This window comes from Pelmatolapia mariae, linkage group LG8, assembly GCF_036321145.2.
Source record: "Pelmatolapia mariae isolate MD_Pm_ZW linkage group LG8, Pm_UMD_F_2, whole genome shotgun sequence".
NCBI classification, from domain to species: Eukaryota; Metazoa; Chordata; class Actinopteri; order Cichliformes; family Cichlidae; genus Pelmatolapia; species Pelmatolapia mariae.
In genome coordinates, this window is record NC_086234.1 from 3704328 (window position 1) to 3732187 (window position 27860).

The following is a 27860-nucleotide window of genomic DNA, read 5'->3' on the forward strand; positions in this document are numbered from 1 at the left end:
TTGTGGATGACTGACAGCTCACAGCATAAAAAAATAACATCACAGAATAATCAGACATCATCTGAAGCAAAGCATCATAAATACCCACCATCCTGGGTAAGTTTTTTTTTTTTTTTTTTAACCTGTCCCGTTTGGTTCTTTTGCCATCAGAATTATTGTCTAAAGGCGAAGAAAGATGCCCAACGGATTTACTTTACCAAATGGACCATCCCAGCCTTGCCGTAATGGTCCATTTGATTCAACTTTTTATTGTTTATTTTATTTTCACTTGCTGAATACGGGACAGACTTGACTGGAGGAGAGAATGTGGAGAAAGAAAGAGGGAAAGAAAAAAACCTGAGAAGAGGGACGGGGAAAAAGGGCAAAAAACAAAAACCAACAGAATAAGCAGACAAAAAATACATATATCGATCACCTGGATCACCTGTTGAGAAAGAAAAAAGAAAGCAAGCAGAAGAAAACGAGAGTAATAAACAAGATCACAATGATATATGAGAATATGACAGTAAATACTAAATATTAAACATTATTGTGCAGCACGTGAGATCGACAGCGCACAGTGTGCTTTGAGGTAGGAGCCAAAAAGGGTGTAATTTGTGTGTGTGATCACCCGTGTGTACACCTGTGAGCATGAACGCGCTTGTTTTTAAAAGGTTCCTTCATGTAATGATCTGCTAGAGGGTGTGGGGGGCCACTGCCCCGACCTCCAGGGCATGAAGCAGGTATGGAGGAGATCAAGACTCCAGACATCCAGAGGCCCCCAGAACACAAGAGACCAAGGAAGACCAACAGAGGGGCAGCCGCGCCACTGTCCCAGAAAGAGCTGAGGAGAGTCCCAGATGAGGGGTCACTCAGCAGCCGCGGAGCAGAAGCCAGGGGGGGTTGCAGTGACGTGCCCGTGAGCTCCGCCGGCAGCCAGCTGTGCCTGAGTGGCCGAGCCCCGGGCCGTGAGGCCGAGGGCACCCCATCCCCAAAGTGGCCCGAGCGAGCCCCAGGCTCCAGGCCCCAATAAGCAGCCGCCAAGGAGTGAGCCGGTGGGTACCTGGGCGCCCACCCCCGGAGACAGAGAACCACCAACGCACCGATGTCTGAGGGCGTCCGCCACCGGCAGGGGAAGTGGTGGGGGGAGATGGGCCTCCAAACCTTGGAGGGCCTGAGATGTCCTCAGAGAGGTGGCGTCTGATACCCAACCTGACATATAGACACAGACAAACAGGCACACACAGATACAAACATCTATTCCCACCCTCATGCTCTCATATACAATTGCTCAACACTCACCCAACGTGGAGACAGACATAGAGAGACGCTGTACACACAATCACACTCCCCAAGCGTACTCTAAGCCCCGAGTCTAGGTACCCTTGCCCCTGGAGGGGGAAACTGCACCCAGACTCAGGTGGTGTAACCCTTTTCCCTGCGGTGGGGAGAAGCAGACCGCCCCGACTCCGCAGCAGCAGGGAGGCCCCATACACCAGACCCCAGTCGGACGGCCAACTCCTCCTCTTAGCCCCCCTGCTCCAGCAGGCCGCAGAGAACGGGGGTGTAGGAAGACTCCAAAGTTCTTTTTTTATTATAAACTTTAAAATACACACATAAAAAAGTTTACAAATACAATGAAATCACGTACTTCTTACTGATACAGTTGCTGATTTTACAAGCATGGAAGTGCAGATTATTATGTGTGGATACGCATGTGTCTCTTTAGATTCCCCTGTCTCGTAAATCTTTCGCCACAAACACCACAGGAGAATGGTTTCTCCCCTGTGTGAACACCCGTGTGTCTTTTAAGTGTATACTGATGTCTAAATCTCTTCCCACAAACGTCACACCCGAATGGCTTCTCTCCTGTGTGAACTCTCATGTGGCTCTTCAGAACCCCCTGCTCGGTAAATTTTTCACCACAAACATCACAACCAAAAGGCCTCTCTCCCGTGTGAACCCGCATGTGTCTCTTAAGATGCGTATTTCGACTGAATGTTTTACCGCAGTCATCACAGCAAAATGGTTTCTCTCCTGTGTGAACTCCGCTGTGCCGTTTAAGACTCCCCTGCTCTGTAAATCTTTCACCGCAAACATCACAGCCAAATGGTTTTTCTCCCGAGTGGACTCTCATGTGTCTTTTAAGGTTGTACTGAAGTCTAAATTTTTTTCCACAGGCATCACAACTGAAGGGCTTCTCTCCAGTGTGGACTCTGATGTGGATCTTAAAGTGTGTCTTCTGGCTAAACTTTTTACCACAAAATCCACAATCAAATGGTTTTTCTCCCGTGTGGACGGTCATGTGTATATTAAAATGTGTCTTCCGGCTAAATGTTTTCCCACAAATGCCACATCCAAAGGGCTTCTGTCCTGTGTGGATTCCTCTGTGCCTCTTCAAACTCCCCTGTTCTGTAAAATGTTTACCACAAATGCTACAACTAAATGGTTTCTCTCCCGTGTGAACTCTGGTGTGTGACTTGAGATTTGACTGATGGATAAATCTTTTTCCGCAAACATCGCAAGCAAACGGCTTTTCTCCAGTGTGAATTCTCATATGACTCTTAAGAACTCCCTGCTGTTTAAATCTTTTGCCACAAAAACTGCAATCGAATGGCTTCTCTCCCGTGTGGACCCTCAGGTGTCTCTTTAGATCCCCTTGTCGGGTGAATCTTTTACCACAAACGCCACAACAAAATGCCTTCTGTCCTGTATGATCTCTCCTGTGTCCCTTTAGATTTTCAGACTGGCTACATTTTCCACCACAAACTTCACTCCCGAGTGCACTGCTCTCCTTCCAGCTGTTATCACTGTCTTCAGTTTCAGGTGCATAATCTGACAAAGGTTCCTGCCAATCTTCATCGTCATTATTACTGACTTCTGTCTCAGAGGAGTCTGAAGCTTTTTCATCAGTTTTTGGTTGTAAATGAGTTTTTAAGTCTGTGCCATTGGCTGATTCTGGTCCTCCACAGTCCTCTGCACCAGCTTCAGCTTTTATCTTTTCAGCTGAGCAGCTGGTCGGAGATTCTGCCTCTGTGCTGTTTCCAGTTTGGCTCTGATGAAGATCTGAAGACTCAGGTTTCTCTTCATCATCTTCACTCTTCACAGGAACAGCAGTGAACAGGACACCAGTGATTTCAGCCTCCTCCAGCCCATTATGTGGTCCTCCCTCATGACTGGTCCAGATTTCTTCCTCTTCCTCCTTTATGTGGAGCAGCTCTCGATGCCGCTGGTCCAAACTGGGAGACCATTCAGGAGGAATTTCTTCTTTAACTACGAACAGCTGCTGGACTTCGGCAGGAGAATCTGAAACAGACAAGTTCAACTGTCACCCCAATTTTTTATTTATTATTTACAGTCAGGTCCATAAATATTGGGACATCGACACAATTCTAACATTTTTGGCTCTATACACCACCACAATGGATTCCAAATGAAACGAACAAGATGTGCTTTAACTGCAGACTGCCAGCTTTTATTTGAGGGTATTTACATCCAAATCAGGTGAACAGTATAGGAATTATGACAGTTTGTATATGTGCCTCCCACTTCTTAAGGGACCAAAAGTAATGGGACAATTGGCTTCTCAGCTGTTCTATGGCCAGGTGTGTGTTATTCCCTCATTACCCCAATTACAATGAACAAATAAAAGGTCCAGAGTTCATTTCAAGTGTGCTGTTTGCTTTTTGAACCTGTTGCTGTCAACTGCCAGGATGAGATCCAAAGAGCTGTCACTACCAGTGAAGCAAGCCATCATTAGGCTGAAAAAACAAAACAAACCCATCAGAGAGATTGCAAAAACATCAGGCGTGGCCAAAACAACTGTTTAGAACATTCCCAAAAAGAAGGAACGCACTGGTGAGCTCAGCAACACCAAAAGACTAGGAAGACCACAGAACACAACTGTGGTGGATGACCAAAGAATCCTTTCCCTGGTGAAGAAAACACCCTTCACAACAGTTGGCCAGATCAAGAACACTCTCTAGGAGGCAGGTGTATGTGCGTCAGAGTCAACAATCAAGAGAAGACTCCACCAGTGTGAATACAGAGGGTTCACCACAAGATGTAAACCTTTGGTGAGCCCCAAAAACAGGCAGGCCAGATTAGAGTTTGCCAAACGACATCTGAAAAAGCCGTCGCAGTTCTGGAACAACATCCTATGGACAGATGAGACCAACATCAACTTGTACCAGAGTGATGGGAAGAGAAGAGTATGGAGAAGGAAAGGAACTGCTCATGATCCTAAGCATACCACCTCATCAGTGAAGCATTGTGGTGGAAGTGTCATGGCGTGGGCATGTATGGCTGCCAGTGGAACTGGTTCTCTTGTATTTATTGATGATGTGACTGCTGACAAAAGCAGCACAATGAATTCTGAAGTGTTTTGGGCAATATTATCTGCTCATATTCAGACAAATGCTTCAAAACTCATTGGACGGCACTTCACAGTGCAGGTGGACAACGACCCAAAGCATACTGCAAAAGCAACCAAAGAGTTTTTGAAGGGAAAGAAGTGGACTGTTTTGCAATGGCCAAGTCAATCACCTGACCTGAATCCGATTGAGCATGTATTTCACTTGCTGAAGACAAAACTGAAGGGAAAATGCCCCAAGAACAAGCAGGAACTGAAGACTGCTGCAGTAGAGGCCTGGCAGAGCATCACCAGGGATGAAACCCGGCGTCTGGTAATGTCTATGTGTTCCAGACTTCAGGCTGTGATTGACTGTAAAGGATTTGCAACCAAGTATTAAAAAATGAATGTTTGATTTATGGTTCTTATTCTGTCCCATTACTTTTGGTCCCTTAAGAAGTGGGAGGCACATTTGCAAACTGTTGTAATTCCTACACCGTTCACCTGATTTGGATGTAAATACCCTGAAATAAAAGCTGACACTCTGCAGTTAAAGCATGTCTTGTTCGTTTCATTTGGAATCCATTGTGGTGGTGTATGGAGCCAAAAATGTTAGAATTGTGTCGATGTCCCAATATTTATGGACCTGACTGTAAAAAAAGTCTACATTTTTCTAATAATACCGTAGTCAGAAAATCATGATGTGAACAAAACTGTAATGCTGCATGATTATTTATCAGAAAAAAATCAAATCAAATACAATTTTAAGCCATTTTAATTAAAAAAATAAAAATAAAAAGTTATCAGAGGGCACAGATAAGGCAGGAGCATTGTTTGTTTGTAAAAGGTGTGCTACAGTTTTTCATGACTGCAGACTCGTCCGCAGGACGAGGACAAGGAGGACTTCAGGGAAATGTGACAGGAATGCTCATCCTTGGTGTCTGCAACCGAGTCTCCCTCAGCCATTCTTTTCTACTTGGACAGTTTCCCTTTCCTTCCCTCACTTTTTCTCTGCTGTGGTAGAAAAACAATAAAGTGTAACCACAGCAGCTCCAGATAATTCTTTGGTTTTATGTCTCACCAGCTGGTCTGTCAACCCTAGTCCACTATTTAACCTGGATTAGTGATTGACTCTCTTGAATTTACCTTCTTCTAAATGCCAACAAGACAAAGACCATGATTATAGCTTTAGATTTTAGAATTATATCCTAAAATCAATTATGTGAAGTCATTCATAGCATTTGAAATCTTGGTGTAATATTTGATTCCTCTGTGGGCCTTCTTCACAAAGCAAGGGTATTAACATGTTCTAGTAAGCAAGCTCACATCTCTCCTACTTTATACTCTTTACACTTTCACTAGCCAGGCTCCAGACTATTGATCCCAGTTTGTTACTAAACACACTGCTGCTCACAGTCTTGTGAGCTACGTTTACCTGACTCTGTGGACTCTTTTAAAAAGCAGTTAAAACTTTTTAGACTTTTTATTGTTTTTTATACAATCTTCACTTCATGTTGTCTTGACTTAATATATACATATTTGTTTGTTTGTTTGCTGTTTCAGCACTTCATTTTCTTATTTCTTTTACTTTATTTAGTTGTACATCACTTTGTGACCGCTAAACCCACACGACACACTGGACAGGTTATGGTTATCGGCTGACTGGGGAACATCTCCGGGGAGAGGAGTGGTCTGGAAATCTGTGCTGCTGATGTTGTGCCAAAAAATGATCATCTGTCAAAATCGCTGCCTGTATTTAAACTGCTGTAAATTACTTGTTGGCTTGTAATCTGAGAAAAATTTGTCAAACATATTTCTCATGAATGATTAAAGCTGCAATAGGTATTTTGCAAAGTGACTTTTATATATCTTTTCTTTATCCAGCTAAAAAGTCTCATTGACATTTTTTAAGTTGCAATTTTATATATAAATACAAATAGATAGATAGATAGATAGATAGATAGATAGATAGATAGATAGATAGATAGATAGATAGATCCCTTCATGAATCTCGTTGACTGCAGTCAGTTTACTAATAGCAGCAAAGCACTGCACATAAAATCACACAGAAACAACTCTGTTGTGTGCGCACTCTAAAACAGTCCGGGCTGCACTAAACCTTCTCTTTAAATCCAATCTTTTTCGGTCCGTCATTACAAAGTTATTATAATTATATAATAAGCGAATCGATTCTTTGGACTTACTGTATAAGAAGACCAACTTTTATTATGAGTAGGGGGTTTTCCAGCCACTCTTACCCCATCCTAGAAACACTGAATCTCATTAATGCGACTTCTCTTACCAGCGCTTTGGTTTAAAGCATCATCGTCCTGCTGCTGCAGCTGCTGCCCTCCAGTCTGCAGACTGTCTGTGTTTCGCTGCTGAACACAATCCACTTCCTTCATGATGCCCGTGTTTTTTCTCTAAAATAAACTGTAGGCTCCTTAAAGATGAACCGGGCCTGCGCAGAATCGATCACCGATCAGCGTGAAGGTCATGCTGATCGAACCTCCGTCAGCCTTCATCCATCCATGTATTACAGGAACCCGCAGAGACCCGAACAGGACAGCAGCTGTCATCGGTGATTTTACGAAAGATTTGTTTACGTCTGCTGTGTTCTGAGCAGGCATCTATACGGACGCCCTTCTTCTTCTGCTTCTTTGGGAGTTTAAAGGCACCAGACATCAGTTTATATCGCTTTACTGCCTCTTACTGTCCTTCTCTAAATGTTAGTGTCCAAAATTACATTTCTAAAATAATTACCCTCTAATTCTGCAAACAATGTGCCGCATTTCACTTATATGTTAAAATACTGTCACATATCTAAGACAGTCAGCATTACACCCAGTCAAAAGCCATCCTTTTCTCTTTTATACGTGGGGATTTCATTTTTATTGTCACAAAATATTATGCAAACAACTTATTCCTCCAAGTTGTCCAAAAAATTCTGCTGTTCTTGTAAATAAGATAATAAATCTCAGTGGAATTACCTGCATGAAAAGAAAATTAAATTAAATAACAACTTAAACTCCGAGTCATTTACTGTTGTAACAAGTCTGTCTGTAACATTAACCTGTTTGCTGGCAGGTTTTTTCTTCTCTTTGACACTCATTCAATACCTCATTCATAAAATCGTCATCAAAGCAGCAGAGCAGAATGAATTTATCTGCAACTTTTAGTTTAATACTTTTGTGTACGTGCATGAAGTTCCAAGTGGACTAAGTACGGTCAATCAAAAAGGATTTATAACACATAAAATGTCCAATTTCAATAAAAGTATGTCTGTTTATATTTTACTTTACCTTTATTGAGCTCATTGAGGATGAATCACAGCATCAGTGTAGTGTGGCATGGAAGCAATCAGCTTGTGGCTGTGACAGTGTGCAAACTGTGTGTAATGTTAAGGTTTTCAAAGGACCCAGAATGGAAGACACAAGAGGCAGAATGTTTAAAAAGTAAGACATTTATTTTCAGTGCATGCAAAACTGAGTCCCAAGGGACGGGAAAAAATAAATCCAACACACAGTGAAAGACATCAGTGTGAGCAGGCTACACAACAAAAAGGGGAGTGGACCCAGCAGCATAAGCAGCCACTTTTCAAGTAATTCATTTGCACACATGAGCCTGATCTAAACCAGTTTTCTACCCTTAATTATTTCTGCCTTGCTCTTCTCTCCCTGCTCCATTCCACATCTAAAAACTGCTTCTTTATTTATTGGAACATAAGCAGAATAATACATAAACAAACTCAATATCAGGCAATTCCATTTCACCACTGAAAGTATAATTACACATCGTTCGTAAATTAAAAACCATGAGTGTCCTCCCTCATGGTTGGGCTAAAAAAATTACATTCATGTATATAGAATTATAGAATTTGTGATCATGATTATCATATTGTTTATTAAAAGTGTATTTTCTATATTTGAGGATTACCCATTCGAGTATTTTGAAAAGACCAGAAATCTACATCTACGTCTGGAACTGTACAACATTATTTTATGATGATATTTCCAAACATTTTTAACGGTCTTACACTCATAAAACAAGTGTTCTGTTATTTCAATGTTCCTTTTGCAAATAAAATAATTCTCTACCATTAATTGAAGGAAATAAGCATTATTTTCCTTAGGTATAAGAAGCAAATCTCATTAAGCCAACCAATCTTTAATATTCCAGTAATAACTTCAGTGTCAATTGCTTTCATACCACCATCTATCAAGTCCCCTTTTCTGATGTAGTGATGTTTATTTTTTTCATCTGAAATTGAGATTTATTCTGTATTTATTCTATGTCCTTAACGATTAATGGCAAAAATCCATCAGAATGTGAATGGGCTACTGCACAGGCAGGATGTGTTTTCAAGAATTGTTTTAAAATAATGTTTATTACTTTACTGAATTTTATAATTTTGATCAACTATTTACTAAGTAGAAACTAAATTCAATTTAAAAAAAAAAAATACAAATCCAATATAATAAAAGCCTACCCAGATAGAAAAACTACCTCTAAGATTTTAGGATGTATTGAGGAATAAAGGCTGACCACCTTTATGATACCAAATATTAATTTCAAGCTCATTCTAATTTTACTAAATCTGTTTTTGCCTTATTTATTGTATCTATGTGTATGTTTGTATACGTTTTAAACAATTACTGCACCTGTTTTCCATTTTTCATAGCAAGATATAATTACATGGGGTTTGGCTGACTTTTGAACAGTTTTGTATTTAGGAATGTAATCAGTGTTGTAGCTGCATTTCTTTTTATTTGTGGAAGCTTTCATTTTATTTTACATTGAATATGACTTTGCAGTGACTTCAATCTTCAGGAGACTCATGACGACAGCTTTTCTTCACACACATGCAATGAAAACCATCACTGAGAAAAGAGTCTGCGTGCCAATCGAAATGTCCCACGTAAAGAGGGACGCAACCTTTAAACACCTTGAGACATTTTAAACCGGTTCTACATAAATAAAACTAAACATATTTAAAAAAGGAATTTTTAAAATTTAGAATAAAATGTCCCCTATCCTTTATAGAAAGGAAATAACCCTCCAAGGTCAAGAATGGAAAAATATAACATCATTACATCAATTTAAAAAATAAATAAATAAATACACAATATAGTAATTAAATGTATCATTAGTTAATTAAAATATCTACTATTGTTTCTCCATTTAATTATGTCATGGTTCATGTGTTGCTGTCCATCTTGAAATAATTGAAACTGTCACTGCGGCTGATCAACAGACCATAACGTGGTTAATTTAATCAGCTAATAAAATATTTAATCATTATTTGATGTATTTAGTGATTTCATTTTGACACTCTCGTCGCTCCACAGCGGTGGTCTCACCGCCGAGGACAGGAAAGGTGTCCGTGCAGATGCCTGTTCGAAACACAGCAGAGGGCAATAAATATTGTGAGGAATCATTTGAGTGTCCCGTTTCAATCTGTATCTTCGCCGATGACGTATTCATGGATGAAGTCGGACAGAAACGTAAGCGGCGTGATTGTGAAAGGTGGTCGGCGGTGATCGATTCTGCCCAGGCCCGGTTTCAGCTCCGCCGAGCCTGCAGTTTATTTTAAAGAAGAGAGCAAAGACACGGACACCATCATGAACGAGGTGGATTATCTCCATCAGCTGAATGCCGACAGTCTGCCTGAGGAGAAGCCCGAGACTAAACGGCAGCAGGATGCTGAAACGAGCCAAAGCGCCGGTGAGAATAAAAACACATTTAATGTTTGATCGGGTTAACTGTTAGCTCGCTGTGGGGTTAGTGAGAAGGTGTTTCACATCGGAAACATCGGTTTTCGTTGATCTGTATAAGTGCCCAAAAATAAACACATAAATAAAATCTCAGAGCTTTTTATTTCATCCGTGGATCTCAAATGTGAATATTAACGTTTAATAGAATTATTGTGGCGGATTTTTTTTAAACGGCGGAACTTAAAGTTGAGGGTAAAGTGCGACGTCCGGACGATTTACCAGCGCGCACACAAGAGTTGTCTTTGTAGTTCGACCGTTTTTAAAGGCTCATTAAGCGTTAATAACGTGTTAATTGGGGAAGGTCCTGTATATTGCAGCTAATCATTCATATAGAGCATCGTTAAAATTGCGTGTACTGGTGAAAGTAAAGCGCTTTCGGCTGAGTTTAAAACAGAAATCTGAACATAAGTTGCTCTGGACCAGAGTATGCAAACATCACGAGATGAGAAATGCTTTATTTGTCCCGTATTTAAGAAATGTTTTTGTTCTCAGCAGTTAAAATAATAATGAAATACTACTATTAATAATAATACCAATAAACAGAGTTAGCTTTCCCATCGTCTGGTCTGCACCTTCCTCACTCTGCTAAATTATTTTACATCCCTGGTGGGGATCAAATTTTACCCCCTCAGAAATCCCGTGTGCCAGACACTTTCTAGAGCGGTAACACCAGTCTTACAGGGTGACGTGAGGTTGGTTCTTTCATCTTGTTGGAGTGCAGCTTTGCGTCGGGCAGTCTGAGACATCCTCCAGAAATCACACATGCAGTTTCTTAATGTTGCATGATGGTGCAGTTGCTGCAATAAGCTGATAGAGAGGAGCAGACACAATCCTGTGTAAGAACAGCATTTAATTGTTAATTTATTTCAAACATGTAAACAATATACAGGTACATTTAGTAAACAAAATAAGAGAGAAAAAAATACTATACAAAAGTCAATACATTTCAATATTGCTACCGTACTGATTCATTTACATGTGGAAAGGGAGTGGGAAGCAGTACACACTTATTTAATCCCACCCCTTTGCCATAAGTTATCAGTTAATATTTAGTCAGCTTCCTTACTGATATAATCTGTAATAAAAATTGTGAACAGATTTCTGATATAATATATACTATATACTATAATATCACATCATGAATTTTTTTAAATAGAGACATTCACTTAATTTCAATATTTTCCATGTCTTTATAGTTCGAGAAGATCATATTTTTATAACTCTTTTTGAACTGTTTTATGTTTGGACGTTGCTTTAATTCCATATTCAGACTGTTCCACAGTTTCACTCCATGAACAGAAACACAAAAGCTTTTTCTTGTAGTTCGTACCTTCCATGTTTTGAAGTTACAAAAATCCCTTAAATTATAACTTCCTTCTTTCAAAAAAAAAAAAAAAAAAAAAAACATACTCTGAATATTACCTGGCAGTTCTTTATTTTTTGCTTTGAATAGAATTTGTGCTGTTTGGAATTTCACTAGATCGTCAATTTTCAATATTTCAGACTGCAAAAATAGTGAGTTTGTATGTTCCCTATAACCTGCATTGTGGATGATTCAAACCGCTTTTTTTTTTTTTTTTGAAGAGAGTATTTAAGCATAGAAAAGCTTAGAAAAATATTGCATTGAGTTGTATAAGCTCTTTGAGTGCTCAGGTAGAGTAGAAAAGTGCTCTATGAGAGGAAGTGATGGCAAAAAAGTCATTTCTTGAAAAAGTTAGCTTGTTCATTCAACTTTTTTCCCCAATTCTAAGTTACATTTAACAAAATAAGTGGCTAAGATTAAGATTTTCAGTTCATATTGTTTTACTAACTATTTAGACCATTTTATTACAAATTGTGAAGGTAAAATATATTTTAGAACCTACTAATAAACAAAGAGTCCAACAAACAACACAATACCAAAACAACACTATAATACACAACAATAATAATGTAGTTGCTGTAGAAGAAGAGCATTATGGAAACGTTTTAAATGAACTTTGGATAAAGCGTGTTAGTGTTAGTAACAAACAGAGCGCTCACAGTGAAAGATTGAACTGATCATTGTGCAGAATCTAAAACTGACCTCACAGCTCCAGCAACAAAATAAGAAACACTTTTAATCCATTACTGTAAAAGTGGAAAGTAGCAGATGAGCCTGTCGCTCGTCCACACTGCTCTACCTCGGTCTGCAGCTCCTCACCGCTTGTTTAATATTAAATGTTGGTGCTATGGCACGGCTGGCCAACGTGGCACTAAGTGGAAGAGGGATTTTAGTCTTCCATATATTGTTACATTTGATTGGATCACCTTTGTTTGAAGAGGAAAACATGAGACAGAGAATATTAAGCTGTTAATTTATTTAAAAATACACTTCAGTATTTTTGTAAAAGCTCTGCTTATGTTTCACAATTTCACAATTATGCTACAAACGTTACACTAACAGTGATAATAATAACTAATTATAATTATAATCACTAATAATAAATGATCCGTCAGGCTTCAGAGTGTGAAGGATTCCTATGGTCACAACTTGCACCTTGAGAATAATCATGCATACATTCATAATGCAATTTGTATCTGGCAAATGCCTTTTAGTCAGACACATGTATTGTATTATAAAGGGTGATATAATGTGGTATGAAAGATTTCCTTTATCAGTCCTGCTTGGAGCTGAACCAGCCTGTTAAAGAAGATGCTCCACTACATGTCCTTTCAGTGGTGCAGAGGGTCGTCAGGACTATCCATGATGGATAACCATTTGTCCGTGACGTCCGCTCCACCACAGTCTCAAGTGTCCACAGACTCAGCCTTCACAATCAGCTTATCGTCACAGCTGACGAATCTGCCTCTTATTCTACTTTCAGAAACTCTAGAAACCACATGTAACCTCGCAGTGTGAGTGAAGCACTCTGCTGGGATCATATAACGCTTTGATATCTTTAAAACATGATTGGATCTTATTATTCAGGAATTTGGGATTTAAAAAGCTAGTCAGTGCAGAAAAGCTAATCCTTTCTTTAAAGGATGAAGATGAAGAGTGCAAGAGGGGGACAGATGGAGGATCGCTAATCAGGAAGTGCAGAGGATTAGTAAGGAGGAAGTAAGAGCAGCTGTGAAGAGTATTGGTCCCGATGACAAGGGCTGCCACGATTAGTCGAATAGTCACGATTATGTCGACTATCAAAATCGTCGACGACTAATTTAATAGTTGTTGCGTCGTTTGAAGCTTTGTAAGATCCCGAAAGACCTGCTCGATCGCTGGCCGGGTGGTCGATGATATACAAGTCACTTAGATAACTTAAAAATGTTATTGTTTGGCTTTTTTCAGTGTTTAATTTGTTTCTGAGTAAATCTGTTTGGCTGAGATTAAAGTTATAGTTTTCACACAGCTGAAAAAACGTCAAACAGAAAACTGATTAAACAGAAATGTGAGATGGTCGAGAATTTACTCCAGTGTCCTGTTATATTTTAGATAGCAAGGAGCAAACGGCTGAGTTTATTAAACTCCACTGAGACAATCTGCAAATTTCATTAAAAGTTTAATCTTGTCTAATTATCATCTTGTCTTTATTTTTAGTTAGCACATACCTTAAACACTTCAAGCTGTAAGCTAATGAGAGCTATATAAGAGCAGATGCATGCTGGTGCAATAAGCTGTACGCTTTATGTCCAGTGGATGCATGATCTGATTAGTCGACTAATCGCAAAAATAATCGGTGACTAGTCGACTATCAAAATAATCATTTGTGGCAGCCCTACTGATGACACACCCGTGGAGGTATGGAGGTGTCTAAGAGGGAAGGCAGACTTTTTAACACAGTCCTGGAGAGTGAGAGGATGTCTGAGGAATGGAGAAGTGTATTGGAACTGATCTTCAAGAACAAGGGTGACATGCAGAGCTGTTGTAACAACACAGGGATAAAGCTGATGGGCGACACCATGAGGATATTTGAAGATGTTTGCAGATGACATTGTGATCTGTAGTAAGGAGCAGGTGGAGGAGACCCTGGAGAGGTGGAGGTATGCTCTGGAGAGAAGAGGAATAAAATCAGTAGAAGAAGACAGAATACATGTGTTTGAATGGGAACAAGGCAGGTGCAACAGTGAAGCTGTAAGATGCCTAGGTAGTGAAGGTGGATGTGTTTAAATATCTGGGGTATTTTAGGATTTCCATTGTAGCCAGGAGAGACAAGAGCAGAAATAAGTCCATCAGAGGGACAGCTCAGGCTGAGCAGTTTGAAGACAAAGTCAGAGAAGCAAGCCTAAGATGGTTTGGGCATGTGTAGAGAAGAGATAGTGGATATACTGGACAAATGATTCTGAAAATGAAGCGGCTGGGCAGGAGGAAAGACGAAGACGAGCTTCATAGATGTAGAAAAGGATGAAATGCAGAGGGATGGAGAGATTGGTGAGATGGAGACAGATGATCTGCTGTGGCAACCCCCTAAAGGAAAAGAAGAAAAATGTAAAGAAGATTGGCCCTTTCTAGTCCCTGTTGGTACTCCCATTATGTCATTTTGGATCAGCTGAAGATTTCAGAACAATCTGATAATAACAAATTACTACAATTCAGCCTAGCATCACACTGAGTCAGGATATTTCTAAATTTGACAACGTCGCACAGATTTTAAAAAACAATCCTACAGATTTGTTTAATATGTGACTAAAAGGACCTACTGTTAAAAATAACGGTAATGCCATTGAAAGTGAGTAAATAATTAGACACCAATGAATGAATATATATCTGTATATCAGGGTTTTTATGGGTGTGCTATGCTGCTGTAGAATTTTAATGTCAGTCTTTTCTGTCCATGTGTGTTTCAGTGTTACCTGAAGACGTCCGGCAGCTGCTGGTGATTAAAGAAGTTCCTCAAGATTGGAGCCCCGGGCGGGACCTACAAGCTGCCGAGTTCCTCCACATAAAGCAGGAGCAGGAGGAACCCTGGAGCAGTGAGGAGGGACAGCAGATCAATGGGCTGGAGGAGGCCGATCTCAGCAGGTTACCGTTCACTATTGTTACTGTGAAGACTGAAGATGATGACGATGAAGAGAAGCCTCAGTGCTCATATCGTCATCAAAGCCAAACAGAAGAATCCACACAAACAGAGCCGCCTATCAGCTGCTTAGCTAAACAGATCAAAACGGAAATTGAGGAAGATGCGTATGGACGACTGGAATCAGCCTGGAACCCGGATCTAAATTGTCATTTATTAGTAAATAATAAGAAAAAGGCTTTAGACTCTTCCGAGACTGAAGTCAGTTATGAAGATGAGGAGGAGGAGGAGGAGGATGTTTGGCAGGAACCTCTGTCAGATTCTGGACCTGAAACTGAATTGGGTGGTATAGCGTGGAAGGAGAGTGTTGCAACTGAGCCTCAGTTTGTCGGTGATGTTTGCGTTAAAACATTTACACAACCGGAAACTCAGAAACGACAAAGCCGAGGAGAGAAATCACTGGCTTGTGGTGTTTGCGGTAAAACCTTCAGCTGCAATACACATCTTAAGAGACACATGACCGTCCACACGGGAGAGAAACCCTTTAGCTGTGAAGCTTGTGGAAAAAGATTTGGACTTGAGTTTACTCTTAAAACGCACATGAGAGTCCACACAGGAGAGAAGCCATTTGGTTGTGAAGACTGTGGAAAAACATTTAGTCGTAACACTCATCTTAAGAATCACATGCGAGTACACACACAGGAGAAACCATTTAGTTGTGATGCTTGTGGAAAGACATTTAAATTTAAGTATAGTTTTAAAGTACACATGAGGGTCCACACAGGCGAGAGACCTTTTGGCTGTAGTGTTTGTGGTAAGGGGTTTACAGAACATGAAGGTCTGAAAAGACACATGAGAATCCACACAGGGGAGAAACCATTTGGTTGTGATATATGTGGGAAAAGATTTGGACACCAGAATGCTCTTAAAAGACACACCAGCGTCCACACAGGTGAGAAACCGTTTGGATGCGATATTTGTGGAAAACGATTTAACCGCAGTACACGATTTAAGGAGCACTTAAGAGGCCACACGGGAGAGAAACTGTTCGGCTGTGACGAGTGTGGGAAAACATTTAGTTCCAATACACGACTTAAGAGACACATGAGCATCCACAGGAGAGACAAACCGTTTTTGTGTGGCGTTTGTGGTGAAAAATGTTCAACATCCGAACAGCTGAAGCAACATGAAAGTTCGCACATGTTACTGCAGATAGATACTGTAACGCTGTAGGTTCTGTTGTGAAGTGTATTTGTATTATTAACAAGCTTTACTTGGTCTTTTTTTTCTCCTTTCCCGCCCTCATGTTTGTCTTCATTGTACTTAAAAAAATAAACCAAAAAATATCCCTGAATACAAAATTTGTGGTTTTGTCCTTGCCTATATAAATAATATATATATATGTTTCCATACATATATATAAAATATATGGAAACATATATCTAGAAAACTGAAGCTATCTCAAGTATGAAGTAATCATTTTTTAAAACTGGGCAATAAATCTTTGTAACTATATTAAGTTACCCTTTTTACTGTTTTAACACGTTTTTGCTTTTATGGTAAAGTCATTTATCATTAGATGAATTATGATTTTTAATATCAATGAAACTTTAAACAGCTTCAAAATTATAAGAAATTATATTAAAAAAGAAACCTATTGAACGTTAGAAGTTACACACTTTTTTGCCTCCCATAAGCAGAAGTGTTTTGTAATTTAAAAACTGTTTCTAAACACAACTTAATCAGTGAGAGTGTAAAAATAATCTGAGCGCGTTTTAAGCTATGAGCACACGTGTTGCCAAATCCAGTGCTCTCATTGGTCGGATCTATTTATTCACATGCAAAAAAATGAGCCTAATTCCAAAAAAATTAAATGGTGCAAATTTGTCCAGTGAAATTACGCGATTGTTGTGAGCAGGAGCATTACAAATCATTGAGCCTCAAAAAAATGTTTAAACCACAGCCAACAGGCTCACAGTGGTTGGCCCCTCTTGCACCAGTGTAGAGCCAGCCCCACCTACCATACACCCAGGGGCGGTCCTAGCCTGTTTGGTGCCCTGGGCGAACAGTCCCTCTGTCCCACTGTTTACTATCATAGCCAAGTGGCTAACAAAGGTAAACAGAAGTTTTCCCAGTCTCTACTAATGAATGTTATCTTGTTTCAGGATACATAATACCTGCCATTATCCAAAGACACATCTGCTTACATTTATCTTTTGCACGTTTATCTTCTTTTCTCTTTTTTTCTAAACTGAGGACCTGATGGCTTTGACCTTTTCTTGTCCATCTTTCATCAGTAAGTTTGCACCCCAGTATCAACACCCAACCCCACAACATAAACCAATGCACTAATATGTCTTGATGCATTCTCAATCATCCAGGTAAGTAAATCTCCAAAAGTTGATTCTGTTCATCTGGACGTAGCGTTTTTCAGTGGGAGAAACGTTTCATCACTCATCCAAGTGGTTTCTTCAGTCTCAGCTGACTGCAGGTTTCCCCAAATCTTATAAACAGTACATTTGCATAATGATTGAAACCAGCCCACTGAAGGAACAATGGGCTGGGAGGTCAGTTCCTTCCAGATGAACAGAATCAACTTTTGGAGTAATACACTAATACACCTACACTTGTATAGGGTTTTTTTTTCCCTGGGATTTCACAAAACCCAGGAAAAATAATTAATACATAATGGGCTTGAATTGACAATATTATGAAGGAAATGTGCACTATTTGGAAGCAGCCCACCCCCTCAGCTTTCGACAGGTTGTGTGTGAGACTTCAGCACAGCAGCAGCAGCAAACAGGTGCACCGAGGGCCCTCACTTTTCGCATGATGCCACCCACACCACGATGCCGCCCTGGGCAACGGCCCATGTCGCCCATATCAAAAAACGCCTGTTCAAACAGGTGGTATGAACTAATGTCAAATAACTGCATAATTCGAAGGATACATCTTATATGAGCCAAACCTTTGTAAGCCGCAAAGACCATCAAAGTCAGGAGTATTTGTTAAATGGGAGAGTTTAGCTGTGTACCACTGTTAACACTGTCATCTCATGTGAGGGCCACTTTAGTGTTCAAGTAGTACAAAAAAAAAAAAACATTTCTGAAAATGTAGGATTTTTTTTTGTTTGTTTTATATTTCTTAATATCCATCTAAACTCAATGTGAATTCCATTTAATAGAGCTGTTTGACTGATCACCTAATGTGTGACAAAAGAATTCGCTGTGATGCTAATGACAGTCTGCGCTCTCTTACCTGTCTGTAAAAGTTGGCCTTGTCTCTCTCACTCGTTTCCTGGTCCAGTGACACCTCTCTCCTCTGTTGCAGAAGTTCCAGCCCGTGCTCTCCCTGTGTTCTGCGTGCCCGACCGTTTCTCCGTCCCCTGGTTTCCCACGGCACCTGTGCAGAGTTTCTGTTTATGACTGAGCTCTTGTTTAAGTTGACTCCTCTCATTAATAAATCTTGTAAATAGTTCAAGCGATTGAGTCTGCTCTCGGGTCCAACTGCACTCTCATTTCCAGTTTGTGACATGGGGGTTTCTGTCTTTCTCTCCTTTGCATTATTGTTAGGTCTTTGCCTTTCAATATAAAGTGCCTTGAGGCAACCGTTGTTGTGATTTTGGTGCTACATGAATAAAACTGAATTGAAATTGAACTGAATAAGTGCAAGAAGACACAGCTGAGCTCAATCAAAATAATGGAACACATGAAAATAAAACTAAAGGCCAAGTACAAGAGACAAAAAACTCTAAATAAAAACTGAACTAATTACACACAGAGACAACAGACTAACACTCAACTAGACACAGAAAAACAGACGGGAGGTTACAGTCAAATAGGGCAGGGCAATATGGCCAAAGATATTTATCACGATATATATTTGAAAATTTGCGATAACGATATAACTGACGATATAATTGACGCGAGACAAAATACTTTACAACTCTGCAACTTTATTAATGAAAAAAAAAAAAAAAACCATCAATGTATTTTCACTTAAACAAGCAGCTGTTTTTTATGTGCATTAAAGTTATATAAAAATGTAACAGTGCAAATGCAAATTCCTCGCTGACAGTTTAACCAAAAGGCATTTCCAGTGGAAATTGGCCGACATATCCTCAGCATAACCATGTATAATATCCACAAAACTTAAAAAGAGGTTATACACACACAATACGGTAATATTATGTTGAAGCACAGTACGTATCACTCCACGAGGCTCCTGACTACGATAACCGTAATGCTCCAACAATGGATCAAGCAGTGCGGCTTCGTAGCTTATCAAAGTCGTACTAAAACATTTTTTGACAGATTTTCGAGCGCTGTGTACCACATAAAATCGGTTCGAGGTCACTAAACACAACCAGAATTCATACATCAGGCGCACCGGATTATAAGGGGCACTGTCGATTTTCGAGAAAATCAAAGGACTGATTTTAAGTGTGCCTTATTTTCCTAAAAACACGGTCATAACGACGGCCCGCTAGCGTGTATCTGACGGACGAAAGCCAAACCAGTTCCACACCACTGAAGTTGCACCATTTTTACAAACCAATTCTGGTTCATCTGTCATTCAAAGATCCGCTTTCGCCCTTCTCATTCTCCGTCACCGCCATGCTTTTTCTGCCAAGTGCATATGAAAACAAAGGCACTGCGCATGCACGTTTTACCCATATTCTATCACGATATTTCATTTTATTATCATTGCCTAACATTATACTGGTATTACCGTGAACAGTATGATATGGCCCAGCCCTACAGTCAACTAAAACACAATTAAAATATCAAATTCTAAGAATTCTTCCCCTCAACCACAGCCGCTCATGGCAGATGGCTGCCCTTCTCTGAGGCTCTCTGGTTCTGCCCAAGGTTTCTTCCTGTCAAAAGGGAGTTTTTCCTTCCCACTGTTGTCAAGTGCTTTCTCATAGGGGATGGTTTGTTGGGATTTTGGCACTGTCATCTCATTTTATCTTTTTTAGCAGTTCAAAAACCAATCGACACAATCAGTGCAGAACAAAGAATTCCCATTCCATTTTGGGTTCTTAACATGAGCTCATTAATTTATTTTCCTTCAAAAAGGATATTATCAAATATTATCCATCATGTATAACCAAATACTTAAGAGTGTACTTCAATTTCAAATGTATTAACAACAAATTGTATTTATTTAAGCTTTACCAAGTAACCACAGTTGCAGTAACTTATTTTTAGCAGTAACAAATTATTACTCTTAACAAGCAAATGTAACTTAATTTACATTGGAAATACTTTTAAAACTTGAAATATGTTGTTTCTATTAAGACTGAACCATTTTAATATAAACAGCAAGTACTTACCTACCCCATCGTAGTATGGCGGGCGGGAGGTGGAATGGGCTAACCGCACATAGCAGCTAGCATCATTTCATTTATTTCACACTTGGTACAACAGTTTCCACAGTTAGTTCTTTCAGACAAACCAACCACACTTTCTATCGGTATAGCACTGCAACCATGTGTGAAAAGGAGCAGGAAGAAGAAAATATTCTTATTAAACCCTGCCCCCTATCTGCAATCCAACTTATTACAAGTGGGCACCAAAAATCAAGGAACAAACGAACATTTATCTCCGGTCCTAACACAAACCAAACAACAAATTTACAATCAGCAATAAACCACTCAACATAGTAACAAGGAGAAAAGATTAGTAAATAAAATAAAATAAAATGAGGCAAAAAATAAAGGATCCTTTTTCAATTAACTCCAATTTCGTTCATGTTCTTCATATTGAGTTATCGTTTTAGACATGTAACACTTTTTAAAACAATGTAAATTTATACAATTCTTTAGATTATATTAGCATCACACCTAGCATCAGCGGTAACATCTGTAGCTTAGAACATTCAAAACTTATACCACACTGTAAGGACCAACAAGATAAGTAAAAAACAAAACAAAAACAAACTACATTCTCATAGCTGCCGATTGTTTTGGGGGGTTTTTTCCCCAAAGGTTCCTGAGCTTAATCGGCTAGTAAAATACATTATATAAACTTAACAGGTAGCTAACGTAAGCCTGTGACTCACCGGGATTTTCCAACACAAATAACTGGACAGATGTTTGTAGTCAGAGTTCGGGGCCTAATAAAAGAGTAGCTTATTAGCACTGATATGTAAATACAATTTGGTCTCATTAACTGGTTTGCAGCACTGCATCCTTCGTTGAAAACACACTTGAGCGCCATTATTGGGAAGATCTCACAGGAAGAGACAGACAATACTTCCTGCGCACGAGACTCAAGGTCGTAAAGCAGCAAGACTGTATCAAAGCGCCCCCTTGTGACAATAATATATCAATCAAATACCCTGATGTTGCAACTCCAAATGTGAAGATTTTTTTCGTGAATGTGACTGTATATATAGGGCTTTACACACATTTGGACTTTAAACTAGGGGTGGGAATTTAATGTGTTAATAGCGATTAATTAATTAAAAATAAAAAAAACGCGTTAAAAAATAACGCATTTAATCGCACTTTGAATTCAAAGCAAAGGGGACTTTTTGTGAATGCACGATTTCCTGCTGTACAAGTTGCACTGATGCGCACAACAGAGCTACGTTGCCAGGACTGATTGGAGGCAAATTTAATTTCAAAAGACTACCTGAGGGATCGATCGATTGATTGACGGAGTGATCAGGGGCGGTCCTGGCCTGTTTGGTGCCCTGGGCGAACCCCCCGTCCCCGACAGACACACACACACACACACACACACACACACACACACACACACACACACACACACACACAGACACACACACACTGGAACCGTACTTAATTTAACCAGATAAATGATTTATATAATGAGAGAGAGAGAGAGTATGCAAATGGCTAACAAACAGCCATTAGAATTCATCATACATTGAGAATAGCAGACAAACCAACAATACAGCTCTTCCAAATATTGGCTAATTAATATTGTGCAGTCCAAAAGATTCAATAAGCCACATCAGTGTCTACTGTCTGTCTACTCTTTACTATCATAGCCAAGTAGCTAACAAAGGCAAACAGACGTTTTCCCAATCCCTACTGATGAATGTTATCTTGTTTCAGGATACATAATACCTGCCATTATCCAAAGACACATCTGCTTACATTTATCTTTTGCTCGTTTCTCCTCTTCTTTTCTCTTTTTTTTTCTAAACTGAGGACCTGATGGCCTTGACCTTTTCTTGTCCATCTTCCATCAGTAATTTTGCACTCCAATATCAACACCCAACCCCACAACATAAACTAATACACTAATATACTTACACCTTCTATGGGTTTTTTTTCTGGGATTTCACACAACCCAGGAAAAATAATTAATACATAATATTATGGAAGCAGCACTATTTGGAAGCAGCCCGCCCCCTCCCCTTTGGACAGGTTTTGTTTGAGCAGCATCAGCAAGCAGGCGCACCGAGGGCCCTCGCACTCAATTTCCACGTATATGTGTGTGATAGAATTTAGAAATTACATCTGTCCAAATTATAAGTCTATATCATAATGTCTTCTTTTTTTGTGTTTGTTGTAGGGCTTTCAACATTAACGCGTTAACGCCGTCATCACGATTAGTTCAATTTTTAAGAAATTAAAGAAATATCAACAGAGCACCTATTTATAAAGACTTAAAGTTTCCTTTTTAAAACTAATTGGCCCCTTTCTGTCCTGTTTTCTGCATTATGATAATAATAATTATTATTATTATTATTATTGTTGTTGCTCTTGTTGTTGTTATTATGAGTATGATTATTATTATTATTATATAACACTATTTCTTATATTTTGTTATCATTCATATGTTCTTGTCTGTAATTTCTGCATGAAAAATAATTAAATGTTTAAAAATACATTTTTTAAACATAAAGTGTCTGTTACTCTATGTGTGTTACGTTTCTTTCCTATTAAAAAAAAAAAAAAAAAAAAAAGGTGCCTGAGGAAATGCCTGCCCAAAACACCCCAATAAATACATTTCACAACAAGACTGAAGAATGAGCGCCCTGTCCGAGTCCGTCCTCATCTCCAGTAATACAACTATTGATGAGGTCGTATAGAAGTGTGAATACACGGCCATCGATCTTCTGATCGAGTCGCCTGGTTCAATTCAAACGAGCTTACAGTTGATTTTAAATACGAGAACAATGAATGAAGCGGATTATCGTCAACGTAACGGCACCGAGAGTCAGCCTTATGAAGGAAAGCCGCAGATCAAACCGCATCAGCTGCAGGATGCTGATATCAACCAAACTACCGGTGAGAAAATCACAGATTTAACGTGAGATGTTTCTCCGGAAGGAAACGGCTTCCTAGCTGCTAGCTCGTTGTACTGGTGGGCGAAATAAACTTTTCACCTACAAACCGGGCTTTTTAAATTATGTAAATCTGCCACAAATCGATGTTAAAACGGCTTAAAACCGGCGGAACCCATCGGTGAGGGTCCTGTGTAGTACCCGGGCGTTTTAGACGGGGCACACAACAACAGCGTTAATATTGTAGTTCAACTAAGTAAAAGGGCGAAATTTGATTCAAGGTGTTTGTATGTCTAACATTTTTACTCATCTTAATAAATATAGATTTTAGTGAGCTGGCTTTATGTAGGAGATCATATATATATATATATATATATATATATATATATATATATATATATATATATATATATATATATATATATATATATATATATAATAAAGAAATGACCTGTTGTGCGAGTATCTTTATTATTCAGTCTTATTGTACCTATATTGTAATCAATTTAGTGCTTTTTGACCACTTAAATTATCTTTATAGAACTGTTTGGTTGTATTTGGTGTAATTTCTGCTTCCCTTTTGGTCAGGTTGCTCCTGAAAACACAAAAAAACATAATAAGAAATCATAATAAAAAGTAAAATAGAAAGTCACCTTGGTAAAAACTGATTCCAGTTTGTCCCTTCTGGCTCAAAATGACTTGATATTATTCACCAGAGATAGATTATACCCCAACAAGTCATTTGTTGCAACAGTGGCTCCTATTAAAAGCAGTAAGAGCAGCAAAAAGGTGGAAGGTGAAAAAGGGATCTTTATTTTAAACAAAAGAAACAACAAGTTCTTAAGATGAATTTACATTTTTTTTTACTGACATTTAGCTGGTGATAAGTTAGCAGATGATCACATGATTAGGAGCGGTGATGAAGGGTTGCGTATTTTTTTTGTTGACCTCTATTTATTGTAATTGTTTCAAGGGCTTGTTTTCTTTTTTGTTATTGTTTGCTGTGTTTTTTAATAACCTGTCTCATACAATAGTCATTATTCTAACCCTTTTTATTCACATTTTAATGACAGATTATTCTTGTTTTTATCTGTTATTTTTTTTATCTCTTGTTTTTTATAAGGTTATTGTGTTGTGATATTTGTAAAATAAGTGCTCTCCAGGTGATGTCTCTGTGTATTTCAGAGTTTCCTGCTGATGTCCAACAGCTGTTGGTGATTAAAGAAGAGGTTCCCCCAGAATGGAGCCCCTCTGATGACCAGTGGTCCCAAGAGCCCCTGCGCATAAAGGAGGAGCGTGAGGAACTGTGCACCACTCAAACAGCAGAACACTTTAAAGGGCTGGAAGACGCTGATACCAGCAGGCTCCCATTCACTGCTGCTCCTGTGAAGAGTGAAGATGGTGAAGAGAAACCTAATTCTTCAGAGCTTCACCGTCATCAAACAAGTAAACAAATAAAAACTGAGACTGATGGAGACGACTGTGGAGGACCAGAATCAGCCAGAAACCTTCATACAAAAAGTACTTTACAACCTAATGAAGTGGAAAATGATTCGGACTCCTCTGAGACTGAACTCAGTAATGATGGTGATGAATGGCAGGGACCTTTGTCAGATTTTAAACCTGAAACTGAAGACAGTGACAATGACTCTGAGGCAAGCGGGTCACCTGAGTCAGGTGTAAATTGTCACGTAGGATGTGACACTACCAAAAAACCCTTTAGCTGCTCTGAGTGTGGAAAACATTTTCTCCACAGGCAGTCTCTCCACAGACACATGAGAATCCACACTGGAGAGAAACCTTTTTGTTGTGCTGTTTGTGGCGAGAAATTTAGCAGGAAGACACATTTTAAGACGCACATGAGAGTTCACACAGGCGAAAAACCCTTTGATTGTGGTTTTTGTGGTAAAAGGTTCAGCCAGAAGTCAAATTTTAAGGAACACTTACGAGTCCACACAGGAGAGACTCCATTTGGCTGTGATGCTTGCGGGAAAAGATTTAGAGTTAATTTTACTCTTAAAAGACACATGCGAGTCCACACAGGAGAAAAACCGTTTGTTTGTGTTGACTGTGGAAAGACATTCAGTTCCAATACGCACCTTAAGACACACACGAGAGTCCACACGGGAGAGAAACCATTTAGCTGTGGTGTTTGCGGCGAGAGATTTGCACAGCAAGGGGTTCTGAAGAGTCACACACGAGTTCACACAGGAGAGAAGCCTTTCGGTTGTGGTCTGTGTGTAAAGAGATTTAGACAGCAGAATACTCTCAAGAGACACATGAGCGTCCACACGGGAGAGAAGCCGTTCTCCTGTGGCGTCTGCGGCGAAAGATATACCAGACAGGGAAGTTTGAAGAGACACATGAGTGTACACACAACTGCAGTTTCAACAACTGAATCACATGCCTGTCATTTTGTGCCTGAACATCTCGAACCTTTTGGGTTATAAACACTGGACTTCTGTAGCTGTTTTCTGGCCTTTGATGGACTGGGCGCCTTTCAGTCTGTCTCACTGATGTTTGATCGAATGTATAAACACTACATGACAATCTGTCTGCTGGCTGTGCTAAATATGAAGTACTAATGTTACTGAAACAGTAATCTAAAGTTTTTTATTGCACATTTCTCATCACCAGTGCATTATAAAGTAATACCTGCACAAAACCTAAAAAAAAAAGGACATGCAGAAATGATTATTTTTAGTAGATATTTTGAAGTATTTGCCCAAAACAACGAAAAGTAGGTGACTGACAGCCTGTAGAGCACTTCACAGATGATGTTCTTGTGAGTAGGTATTTCTGATTTGTAGTTTGCTCTTCATGTGTAAAATATGCTGCCCTGTTGCCAGTAGACCTGTCTGTCTGTGCCTGGTGATATGCTGCAAACACTGCCCTCTTTATGTAAAAGTGCTCGTAGCTAGACTGGGTTGACTTATTGATCCTGATTGCAAATGTTAGTTTAATAAATCCTGAATATGTTGAGTTTTTTTCCTCATAGTGCAGACCTCTGGAATTTCAGTCTTGTTGCTTCCTTCACAATTAACTGTCTTAAAGATGGAATAAAAACTGTTTCTTCCAGCTGCTTCCTTATTTGCAGATTACCACACATTTAATTTTTTACACTAATAATAATTGAACAATGTTTTTGGGTTTGTTTGTGGTTATAGAGCATTAGCAGTATGAATAAGGACTTTTGTTTTTTAATTTGGATGATTTTTCATTGCACTTAAATGAGCACACTGGTTGTCTGACAGTGAGAGTCTAACAGTGGATCACTTGCTGACAATATGTATTTTCTATTTCTGTATTTTGCCGTTTATTTGCTTAAACTGTCCTCCACCCATGAGGCGTGTTCTTAATAAAGCCTGAAATTAAAGTTTAGTGAAATGCACGTCTATCACCAGGTCAACAGGGGTCACCATCAGCCCCAATAACAGTCCAGGAAAGGCAATAGAGTCCAAAGAAGACAGAAACAGTGGATCTACAAATATGAACATCTAGATGTCTGAAACTGTACATATACAATATTTTTCAAATAACATTGTTCTTGCAAATATAAGAGATGATGTTAAAATGGCTGGCTTTAAAGAGTAATTCTGGTTGGATTTTGAATGTTATTCATTGTTATTTTTGGTTTTATAACAACAAACACATCTCTTCTTTCTGTTTACATTAATACTCATGTAAAACACCTACAGTGAATCTAGATATTGCCACACAAAGATTCAGTGAAAAAGACGAGAACTTGGCAGTGTGACATTACAGGGTGTGGTGGCTGACCACGTAACACGTTGCCAACACACTTCTGACTAATAACTAATAATAGCAGACCTCTGGCAGGAAAAACATCAGCAATGATCCTGGAGAATTTAGCTGTTGCTGTCCATCAAGCTGCAAAGGTTATAAGGTCATTTCCAAATAAGGCTGTCATTGTACAATGAAAAATATTATTCTCTTATTCATAAGTGAAAAATATTCAAGGTAAATGTTAATGTTCGCAGCAGTTTCATCCCAAGTGCAGTGCTTGGAGAACAAAAACCCAGAGCTCCATTCAGACTCTACAGGCCTCAGCATGTTAACTGTTCATGAAAGTACAACTAGGAAAAGACTGAACATGGTCGGTTTGGAAGTGTTGCCAGCAGAACATCTCAGCTGTCTGAAAAGAACATGTCAACATGGCTTAGGCATGCAATGTTGCATCTGAACAAACAACAAGTGGAGATGTTTGTGTATAATGCAGTGTGATATTAGGTGAAAACCAAACATATCAGTACTAACACCTCATACCAACTGTCAGCTCACCGCGATGGGTGGGAGAAGATTTCGGCTTGGACACCTTCCAGTCACTGAGTCAACCACAAACTCTATCCCGAAGTATTCCAGATTCAAATATGAGGACATCAGTCCAACAGCTAAAACTAAATGGTAAATAGTCTGCTTCTCGTGTAGCACTTTTCTACTCCAGCTGAGCACTGAACTAACCACCAACCTTCCGAGTAGTAGGTGACCTGC

The 27860-nt window shown here is 39.3% G+C and overlaps 3 protein-coding genes across 3 annotated transcripts; 2 read left to right on the forward strand and 1 right to left on the reverse strand.

Moving 5' to 3' along the window:
* Nucleotides 1–1404: 1404 nt before the first annotated feature.
* LOC134633600 (gastrula zinc finger protein XlCGF57.1-like) lies at nt 1405–6959 on the reverse strand. Its single transcript, XM_063482472.1, has 2 exons — nt 6633–6959; nt 1405–3285 (listed from the first exon to the last, which is right to left on the reverse strand). Exons 1-2 carry the CDS (start codon nt 6733–6735, stop codon nt 1679–1681), a joined length of 1710 nt encoding a protein of 569 aa, XP_063338542.1. The 5' UTR covers nt 6736–6959; the 3' UTR covers nt 1405–1678.
* A 2754-nt stretch (nt 6960–9713) lies between these two features.
* On the forward strand, nt 9714–16426 carry LOC134633603 (zinc finger protein 23-like). The gene is made up of 2 exons (XM_063482475.1): nt 9714–10054; nt 14911–16426. The coding sequence occupies exons 1-2, from the start codon at nt 9952–9954 to the stop codon at nt 16311–16313; spliced, it is 1506 nt and encodes a 501-aa protein (XP_063338545.1). The 5' UTR covers nt 9714–9951; the 3' UTR covers nt 16314–16426.
* A 6663-nt stretch (nt 16427–23089) lies between these two features.
* LOC134633605 (gastrula zinc finger protein XlCGF57.1-like) lies at nt 23090–26682 on the forward strand. Its single transcript, XM_063482477.1, has 2 exons — nt 23090–23352; nt 24534–26682. Exons 1-2 carry the CDS (start codon nt 23241–23243, stop codon nt 25796–25798), a joined length of 1377 nt encoding a protein of 458 aa, XP_063338547.1. The 5' UTR covers nt 23090–23240; the 3' UTR covers nt 25799–26682.
* Nucleotides 26683–27860: the final 1178 nt, after the last annotated feature.

Bases quoted from the DNA above. Each gene is read 5' to 3' on its own strand.
- LOC134633600 (XM_063482472.1), bottom strand. From the start codon at position 6,735: ATGAAGGAAGTGGATTGTGTTCAGCAGCGAAACACAGACAGTCTGCAG. The intron at 3,286-6,632 runs GTAAGAGAAGTC...TGTCTGTTTCAG, and splicing joins TGCTTTAAACCAAAGCGCTG to ATTCTCCTGCCGAAGTCCAG.
- LOC134633603 (XM_063482475.1), top strand. From the start codon at position 9,952: ATGAACGAGGTGGATTATCTCCATCAGCTGAATGCCGACAGTCTGCCT. The intron at 10,055-14,910 runs GTGAGAATAAAA...TGTGTGTTTCAG, and splicing joins TGAAACGAGCCAAAGCGCCG to TGTTACCTGAAGACGTCCGG.
- LOC134633605 (XM_063482477.1), top strand. From the start codon at position 23,241: ATGAATGAAGCGGATTATCGTCAACGTAACGGCACCGAGAGTCAGCCT. The intron at 23,353-24,533 runs GTGAGAAAATCA...TGTGTATTTCAG, and splicing joins TGATATCAACCAAACTACCG to AGTTTCCTGCTGATGTCCAA.